The sequence below is a fragment of the Enhydra lutris genome, unplaced genomic scaffold, assembly GCF_002288905.1.
Source record: "Enhydra lutris kenyoni isolate GAN:26980312 unplaced genomic scaffold, ASM228890v2 scaffoldscaffold17, whole genome shotgun sequence".
NCBI lineage: Eukaryota > Metazoa > Chordata > Mammalia > Carnivora > Mustelidae > Enhydra > Enhydra lutris.
In genome coordinates, this window is record NW_019154101.1 from 13,995,447 (window position 1) to 14,005,820 (window position 10,374).

Below are 10,374 nucleotides of genomic sequence, written 5' to 3' on the forward strand. Positions count from 1 at the left end.
CACATATATACATGTATATACATGTATACATATATACATATATATATCACAGATTTTAAAATGGGCAGAGGACCTGAATAGGTATTTTTCCAAAAAGGATATACAAATAGCCAAAATCTAAACCACCATGAGATACCACCTCACACCAGTTAGAATGGCCATTATCAAAGAGCCACAAAATAACAAATACTGGCAAGGATGTGGAGAAAAGGAACTATTGGTGGGAATGTAAATAAAAACTGAATTTTAAATAATCAAAAACTATTAGTCTTTGCTTTCTAAACATAAAAAAATAGAGAAGTTCATTCATCAACTACTTTAAATAATTTTAGACACATTACCAATAAAGGTATAAGACTATATTCTTCAGATATGATTCTGAATTTCCTTATTTACAATTCTGTCTTAACAAGGAAGACCTTTCATTGGTTTAGGTTGAGGTTAAGATTACTTCAATTAAGAACAATGATCAGATAAATAAGTGGTTTGCCTTTCACAGAAAAAGTATGAATTCAAACCAATAAATATTTGCCAAGTACTCCTTATATATGTGTAAAAAGGTAGAGTCCTATCTTCTGGTTACTTGAAATGCTGCATTCAGAAAAAGTACATTGGTAGCCATTTAGAAAGAGGGCCACATTTAATTTAATCTCTCATAACCTTCCGTTCTGTTTATAAACTAGTAAAAATGAGAGGTTTTTAATAAAACCACTGCAAATATGGAGAAAGTATACCAAATGGTATTCCCCTTTGTCTTTGAAGGTTCCCCTTTGTCTTTGAATATAACTATTTCAAAGTACCACTAGAAAAAATATTCTACATGGTAGCAAATTATGCCAAAACTCAGAAGGATCAACAGCACGTAGGAGAAAATAAAAATCCCAATCAAAAGATGTTTTCCTAAACAAAGAAGTAGTTAAGCCTAACAAATGCTACTTTTATTTATGTGACCATTGGCCTGCAAAGGAAGCTAAGCTAATTATTTCTATTAGCCTTTTGTTTACTCATGCCTAAGTGCCACACATATTTAAATGCCAAAACTAAAACAAAACATTAGTTCTAGGGGGTGCCTGGTGGCTCAGTCAGTTAAGCATCTGACTCTTGTTCTCAGCTCAGATCTTGATATCAGGGTGATGAGTTCAAGTTCCAACACATTTCAAAATAAAGTTTTGAGAAAATTAACTATCTCCCCAAAATTAAAGAACTTAATTTCTGGTCAAGCTTTTCAGTACATTACTCTTCAAATGGGATGCAATGCTCAATACTACTGAGAAAGCTTCTCAAAAGCTTCTGCAATGTCATGGCAAGGCAATATATATTTCTTAGGGTTAATAAACACACATCTGCCTCTACAAGAGCAATACAACAACCTTGTAGAAAACTTTGAATTTTACATGGTATATAGTCCAAATTTTTCATCCCATTCTCTTCCAGAGGATAACTAAAAACTATAGTTCATCTCTAACTGAATTTTAGTACTGCAAAGTAGCATCAATAAAGCAATCAGATTTATTTACTAGACATCTACCATATAGAAAAGGCATGAAACAAAGCTCTTGATCTTAAACTCATTCTTTATAGTTCATAATCTAATCAATGACTTGAATTAATTTAGTACTATGTAATGAAATCTTAAAACCACTTATGACACCAGAAGATAAAAATAGAGGCAGAGTCACTATTTTGAGGCAGATTCTCAGGCCAAAGAATAAAATAAAACTAATTACCGAAGTCTAGGTTCCCTGACTGAGAAAATCTATTCTGATGGGAAAAACACTTACACCATTTTAGATGCCCTGGGCAAAGGGTCAGCCACTGTTCAGTGTAAGGCATTCCAGGAGACACTTCCCCTAGTTTTAACACTGAGCATCCCAGGCAAACCTAGTTGGTCACCCTAACTTGAGAAGTAGTAAGGAGAAAGCAATTTAAACTTCCATTTAGGACATATGTATTAATCTCTATGCAATAAAGAGTTGAGTAGATTCAAGAATCTCCAATTCCCACCAGCTTTAAATTTTTAAGTCTCTCACTGAAACTGGCCAGTGACATTGATCCATTCTCTTCTGACTCATTTTACATGGCCCCTTAGAACCCTAAGACTTTAGTGATCATTCCTTCCTTCAGCCTCCTTTCTTCTAGAACATCACACTCTGGTTTTACTCTGAACTCACTGGCTCTTCTGTTTCTTTGGATTGTTCCTCTTCCTCTACCTGACAGAAAACATTAAATGTCCCAGAGTTTGATCCTCTACTGTCTTCTCTATACTCTCTGTGACCACCTATAAACACCATTTACACTCATATCTCTAAAAATTCATATCTCCACCTCTCCCATCTCCCCAGTGAGCTCCAGGCTGAATATCAGACCTGAACTTCTAAAAAAACATCTCAAATTTCACATGGCCAAAACAGAACTCAATTCTACGTGCCTTCCTCACTCTTCCCTACGTCAGGAAACGGCACTACCATCCACTACAATTACTGAAGCCAAAACTAAGACATCGTCTTTGATTTCTCTTTCCCTCCTTTTCTACCTGCAAACCATCAGTAAATCCTGTCAGCTTTCTCAAACATATTCCAAACCCATTCTTTTCTCTCCAAATCCGATTTTACCACTATGATCAAAGCCATCATCTGTCACCTAATTACTACAATAACCTATTAACTGGCTTCCCTACTGCTCTTTTTTCCCACACCCCTCCACAATTTCTTCCCCTCACAAAACAGCCAGGAGTGATCTTAAACCCCAAGAACAGAGAATGTCTACTTTGTTTCCCCAATACACAGAACAGTGTCAGCCTCATAGTGGACACTCCCTGGTGAATGAACGAACAGTCAGCCGTCTCTCCTCCCCTTTCATACCTAGCTTCCCCCCACACAGAATAGAATCCAAACTTCTTACTATGCCTTACATCATCAGGCCTCCTTCACCTCACATCCCTGCTCTCTATGCTCCAGATTTCACTGGCTCTTGATATTCCTCAAACTCCTCATTTTTACCATAGAGATGTTTCTGTACCCTCCACCTGAACACTCCTGCATTCATGGCTGGTTCCTTCTCATTGTTCTGGCCTCAGCTCAAAATCACCTCCTCGGAAAGGCCTTCCCTGACCAGCCTATCCAAAGTAGATCTATCCATCTTCTGCCACCTCACCCAGTTTCCTTTTTTTCACAGTACTTACCAGGTAAATTCTCTTGTTGTTAGTTTACTTACAGACAGCTTCCTCCTCACTAGAATATAAACTCCCTTAGAGCTGGGACCTTATCTTTCTTGTTCAGTGATGTATCCCTAGAGACTAGTACAATGCCTACTACATAATATTTATTGAAAGAATGACTGACAAACATTTACCAAGTACTTATTATGTGCCAACTGCTATGCTAGGTAATAACAATGGATTTTTTTAATTAAACAAAAATAGGAAGTGGAAATAAAATATTAGTATGAGGAGAAATTTGATGTTCATTTTATGTTGACCATTCCTGCACTTAAAATGAAAGATCTTCTATGATAAATTCTACTTTTCAAAATATTATTTTGGCAGTATAAAATATGAATACCCTTAAAGTATTAGTAATAATTACTATCTCACTGCAGCTTTGGAAGTTACCTAGATGATGACAATATTCATTTTTAATGTACATTTTATACATTAGTTCCTACTAATTAAGCCATGATTCAATAAAATACTATCTAGGACTCTTCATGTCTTCAAAATACACATACAAACATTTCATCCAATCAGAAAAACCATGAGTCTGTAAAACCTTTCTGTTCTCAACATACAGAAATATTCACAACATGACAATAGTGGTTGTCAACTCACCATTTATTGTCTGGCCTCAGATTAATTAACCAGCTTCATTCAAGCCAAGAAGTGATCAAATTCCAATTACTAATCAAGTTCATTTCACAAAAGTCATCACTAAAGTTGAGATTCACCCCTCACCTCCCAATGCCTATTATAACAGAACATGTCCAACTGAGTTTAGGTGGAAGAGTTACGTTTCATTGTTACCACAGTACTTTTAGATCCATCTAATTCAGAACCACAGCAGAAAACCTTAGTATCTGATGTAATCATACCAGTTGCCACCACTATCACTGTGACATCACTGAACACCTTATGGCAAAGCATCACCTAGGAAGAGGTAGATTTCAAGCTCAAGGCACTAAACAAATGACATTTCTTCGGATCTTATGTTTTCTATAATGTCATATTTTAGCACACTTTAAAACTATCATATCCTGGGGCGCCTGGGTGGCTCAGTGGGTTAAAGCCTCTGCCTTCGGCTCAGGTCATGATCCCAGGGTCCTGGGATCGAGCCCCGCATCGGGCTCTCTGCTCAGCAGGGAGCCTGCTTCCTCCTCTCTCTCTGCCTGCCTCTCTGCCTGCTTGTGATCTCTCTCTGTCAAATAAATAAATAAAAATCTTTAAAAAAAAAAACAAAAAAAAAAAACTATCATATCCTACCCCAAAATGTTGTAAGGGTTGAATATACTAATATTTTTAAAGTATGATTTATAAAATGAATCAAATTCAGTATAACTAGGTATAAGTACTCAAAATATTACACTAGATTTTTAAAACATGAGGGAAATAGAGGCACTTGGGTGGCAGTTAAGCATCCTAACGCTTGATTTCGGCTCAGGTCATGGTCATGATCTCAGGGATGTGAGATCAAGCCCCAGCGTTAGGCTCTGCACTGGGCATAAAGCCTTCTTAAGATTCCCTCTCTTCTCTTCCCTCTGCCCCTCCCTCTCTAAAAAACAAAACAAAACAAAAAAACCTAAGGGAAATATACCCATCCTTCAACCAACTTTAAAACTATTATACAGTTTAAATAGTAGGGTATTCTTAAATGTACTCAACCAAAAACATAAAAGACATACCACTTGTTCTATTTAACCAACTGAGCCACCCAGGCGCCCCCCCCCCTTGTTCTATTTAAAATTAACTTTCTAACCCTACTTGTCAATAGAAAAAGAGGTGGGGGCAGGGGACTTTTGTTTTTTTCTTTGTATCGAAATATAAGAACATATTAATCTTATTTACATTTATATACAGTTACTCTATAAAGTTGAAAAACTATAGGTACCAAAACAAAATTAAATCCTAAAGAAAAGGCCAAAAGTTCAGGATTTTCCAACTCACACTTGTTATTACTATTTGTTTTTACTGCCATTACTTAAAAAAAGTTCCCTTCAGTATTTTCAGCTGATTCTATGTTACCCTTCATTTTCTCCTTAGTCTGGTTAGATATTTGCATAAACAAATTCTATTTAGGATACCCGTAATTAACCCACATATTGAAATAAACTCATTTCAATAGCAGCAATTATTTACTTACCCCTGGTCTTTGCATTGGCCCTCAGGACCAAAACGATTGCTGACAAAATCAATCAGAAGACAGCCCTTTGTTTTCAGGAAAGTCCTAAAATCACTCAACTTAGTCAAAAGATATACTGGACATTATTTCAAAAATATAAATTTTCTTCAAATTCTCAAAAAGGAAAAGAAATCCCTGCATAAATCAACTCAGAGGTCATTATCTTGACCTTCACCATCTGCTCATTTGTAGAAAAAACTACACTTAAGTTTTTCATCTATGGTATAACTTCATAAAACTAACTAAAAAATAATTTTAAATACTTATTTGCTCATGGGGCACCTGGGTGACCCAGTTGGTTAAGAGTCTGCCTTCAGCTTGGATCATGGTCCTGGTTTTGGGCTGCATTGGGCTCCCTGCTCAGTGGAGATGCTGCTTTTCCCTCTCCTCCCCCTCATGCTCTCTCTCACTATCTCATCTCTCTCTCTCAAATAAGTAAAATCTTTAAAAAATAAAAAACTTATTTGCTCAATAAAGAAGCATAACAAAAATTTTATCATTATTACTGTAAAAGTAATCAACTCTCAGCTTATAAGCTGAAAAAAAAAAATTTTTGGAAAGGCATGTCCTGACATACCAATGGTTTATCACTACCAAAAAAAAAAAAAAAAAAAAAAAAAAAAATTAAAAAAAAAAAAAATTTTATAAAAAAAAAAAAAAAAAAAAAAAAAAAAAAAAAAAAATTAGATAAAATATATGCTTTGTAAAGATATCCTGTCCAAATTACTTCATCTTGGGTACTGCTTATAAAGTATCTCCTTCCACTATGTTCTCTGCTACAGGGAAGGTCTAAAGGCTGCAATACAACCTCAAAGTCCTTCCTTCAGTTACTTAACTTCTAAGCACTAGGATGTTTTCTTCCTCATGGAAAAATGGATACAATGCTTGGGTGATATTACACCTCCAAACATATTATTACAAATCTATTTAAAGAGGTTAGGTTACAAAGACATTACAGATGGCTTCTGACATGTAAATTGAAAGCACTCCATCCAACCCCTAGGGATAATGAACTGTCTTCTCACTTACTGGAGTTACTTTGATTGCAGAATTTCCAAATATTCAGTAAGCATCAGAAACCTCTTAATTGCAGTCTCCCCTTTTTCCGACAAGTAATATACATCTTAGAGAAAATAATTCCTACTCACGTTTTTCTTACTAAATGCATGCCTATTAAATTCCATTACTTATTAAAGTGTTGCAAGACCAGATTTAAGAGAATGATTTTAAATCTAACCCTGGATTTTAAAATTTATATATTTCTCCATCTAAAAGTACAGTATGATGACCACAGTTAACAATACTGTACTGTATGTTTGAAATTTGCTAAGTGGGTAGATGTTAAGTGTTTTTACCACTCACAAAAATATGGTTAACTCTATGAGGTGATGGGTATATTAAATAACCTGATTGCGGAGATCATTTCATGATGCATTTATACAAGTTGTACACCTTAAATGCACATACAATTTCTACTTGTCAATTGCATCCCCCCAGTAACTGGTAAAATCATATGCCTAAAAAAACACATCACAAATTTCTACACTATCACAAAATTGTGTTATTTGAAATTTTAATAGCAACTGTGCCTGATATATTTCAAACAGCAGAAAATACTATCAGAAAAAAAATTCACCACTTCCAAATACTGCTTCTCCTTTTTGCTTTGCAAATAGCTTTGAATGTACACAAAATGTCAGTTACAAGCGGAACTCAAACATTTTGTGGAACAAGGTTACCTAGAAGTTATGGAAACACCTAAAATTGTGGGGAAAATTTTGCGTCTGTACTTAAGGCAATTTTTTTCTGCATAAAAGGCCTACATAACTTTCAGCTTCCCGAAAAGGTTCAAGATCCAATTAAAGTGACTGGAGGAACCGTCAGTGTCAAATAACTTGTCACAGGCAATCCAAGCCTTACTATTTTTTTATCCTGAATGGCAGGGCGGGGGGGGGGGGGGCGTTTATCCTAATTTGGTGGATCCTACACAACTTCTAAGCAGATGCAGGCATGAAATGGCTGTCCGATACAAACCGCTCCCTTCACACACCGAACGCGGCAATCTCCAAATATTCTTTGAAGGGGCCAGCGAGAAGCAAACGCATTAACACTCCCACTGCTCAAAGATCGACTAGCTCATGCAAGACGTGTCCTCCTCTTACGCCAGAGAGGGCTGCGGGGAGGTGACCCGGTTTCACCGAGGGGCAGAAGTCCCCTCCGGAATCACTCACGGAAGAGACCGCATCACCAGCAACATCCTCCCGCCCCAAAACGCCCCAAAAGTAGAAGCTGCTGCCGTGGGCGCCGCAGACCCCGGCCCTCCCAAGCGTGCCCCGGGCCGCCGCCGCAGCACGGTCGCAGCGACCTTCTCGCTCAGGTCCCCCGTAAGCCCTGCTACCCGCGTTGACCACACAACCCAGGAGGGAAAGGGAAGAGGTCGGACAACAAAGCGCAACCCGAGGAGGCCCAGGCGAGCTTTAAGTTGGGGCGCGGGGGCTGCGGCCCGAGAAGGAGCTGGTTGGAGCCGAGCCGCGTGATGCGGGGCAGACGGGGCCGGGGACGCGGCCCGCCAGATGTCAGCCCGCGGGGCCCGGGTGTCTGCAGTCGGGAGGAAACCCGGCGGGCGTGCGCGCGGCGGCGTCGGGGAGGCGGCCGGAGGGAAGCCAGGCCTGAGAAGGGAGGGGAGCGGCACCGGGGTCCCGAGGCGCCTCAGTCGGCCGCAACCCCCGCGCCAGCCGGTGACTGTCCCGTTACTTACCCGCCGGGAGACTGCGGGCTCCGCCGGGGCTGTCCCGGCCGCCGGCCTCCGGGGCCAGGAAGCGCCCCCACATAGCGGGCGGGAGGGCCGGGGACGCACGACTCCCCTCGTCCGTCCTCCCCCGCCTTCTCCTCCTGCTTCTTCGGCGGCGGAAACTTGTGCAGAGCCTGGGGCCGCGGCGACAGGAGCGGGAGGGCGGGCGGGCGGTGTGGTTAACGGCTGCTCAGCGACTGGCGGGGAGCGCAGGGGCCAGATTGGCCGCGGCGCCGGGGGCGGCGGCTGCCATGGCCGGGCCCGCTGGGCTGAGGCCCGGACCGGGGAAGCAGCGGCTCCGCGGCGACGGCGGCTGGGTTCCCGGCTAAGCCCAGGGTAGGCTCAGAACCTCCAGGCGAAGTTGCAGCTGCGTCTTCTCTCCGCCCCCTCCGCCCGCAGAGCCTGAGCCCGAGTCAGAGCCGGGTGGGGGCGGGGCCTGACGGGGGCGTGGCCTCCGGCGCTTACATAATGCGTGCGCGGCGCGGGGCGGGAACTGCGGACTGGTCCTGCAGCTTACCCTTTGCTCATCCAGCTATTGAGGAGGGGTCGCCTCCACGCACCAGCTGCATCCCTCCCTCCCCATCCTATCTCTCTGTCGGCTGAGCAGAGAAGATGAGAAGAGCTGGCCCCCGGGACCAGTTCTTTCGGAACCGCCCTCCCTTGGGTAATCCCTCATGGCCTCGGGGCATCTCTCTGAAAGAGACGTGGAAGACCTGTCCCTGCTGCATAACTGCTTGAGATAAAAGGCTAGCCCGGGAGGGATTGAGGGACTCCCAGTCTTATTTGGGATTGGGATTAAAGTCATCATGCATTGCAGAAGCATCGTTGATAGATCACTTTGGGGGATAGAAAAGAAGTCGTGTTCCTGAATTCTCAAATTCAATGGCGGGGAGCGGGGGCGCGGGGAGGGGGCGGTGGAGGCGGGCGGGGCACCGGGAGCAGATAGCAAAATATCTCCTATAGAAGAATGTGCGCAGGAAAAAGCAGAAAAGAAAAAGACCAGAAGGTTCAGGGAGGGGCCGTAAATTTTAATCTAGTAGCCCAGTGATTCAGATAAGCAACTAGGGAGGAAGGAGTCAAAATAGCACCAAAGCATGCAATGGGAATAACTTCCTTACACCCTACACCATCAAGTTCCTCCTACGTTGGTCACTTCCCACTCTTCACCTGAACCCAGAGTACAAGATTATGTATCTTGAGGAAGGACAAAAGAGTGCAGCATCTTCTCCTTAAATCTTTTCACTGGCAATATTAGGATCCTTCCAACATTTAGATACAAAAGGGTTCATTTAATAAATATTGGTGGCGCACTGTAGAAGGAGGGTTTTATACCTGGTACATGAATAAGAGATAAACTAAAAAGCAAGCCTCTACCCTCAACAAGACTTTGAGTCCAGTGATGCTTTTTTGTGTTTTAGAAGTTTGCTAACAGAGGCCTTGCATTTCTATTTAAACACTTCGGGGGTGCTTAAAGATTTTAGAGGTTAAAGTACATTTAGTTGTGTAGTCTATTACTTAACCACATCTATGTTGTAATTTATCTGATTGCAGTTTTACATTTAGTCTCCCACCCATAGAGTTCCATTTATTTCTCCAAATCATGAGCAGTTGGCCCAAGGATCAGCTCTTCCTGAGGACAGAAAGTGAGAGAAACATGAAAGGATGTGACGGGTTACTTTTCCTGATTTAAATGTGCATTAGTTCATTTGAATAGTTATTCAAGTTTAGAAAACTTGAATAGTTGAGGTTCAGAAAGAAGCCTAAAAAATAATAATAAAAAATTCCAGAAAGAATTATCAGAACCTATATAGCTACATCAAAGTATCTTTGTTTTCATGATTTATAGTTACCATAGTCTCATAACAGGTACAGTATTTATTAAACACCAAAATTTTTTATAAAGTTCTAGGAAATGCATGAATTATTACAGATATATCTTGATCTTTTGTGAGTTTATATTTATTTGTTATTCCCAAACTCTCCCAACTTCCACTCAATTCTAAGCAGTGTTTTTGTTTCTGTTTTTAATCATTTGCTCAGGTTTTCTATGTATTTTTTGCCAGTGTGGAGGGCATGCTGCTACACACACAAAAGAACATGTGAAGCTGAGACTATGTAAAATATTTCAATACCAATTACAGGGTAAAAGGAAATAGTAAAAACATCTTTCTACTTTGGTAGTTGGCACCAAAG

The 10,374-nt window shown here is 40.8% G+C and overlaps 1 protein-coding gene across 2 annotated transcripts in view; it reads right to left on the reverse strand.

Annotated features, from left to right (window-relative positions):
- LOC111147536 (centrosomal protein 85 like) overlaps positions 1-9,783 on the reverse strand; it is a 168,769-nt gene extending 158,986 nt beyond the window's left edge. The window contains exon 1 of one of the 2 annotated variants that reach the window (XM_022503618.1): positions 9,702-9,783. In XM_022503618.1, coding sequence (XP_022359326.1) covers positions 9,702-9,783 — 82 coding nt within the window. Of the gene's footprint in view, positions 1-8,148; positions 8,222-9,701 lie in introns of those variants that run through there. The other variant, XM_022503616.1, reaches the window with a different exon arrangement.
- Positions 9,784-10,374: the final 591 nt, after the last annotated feature.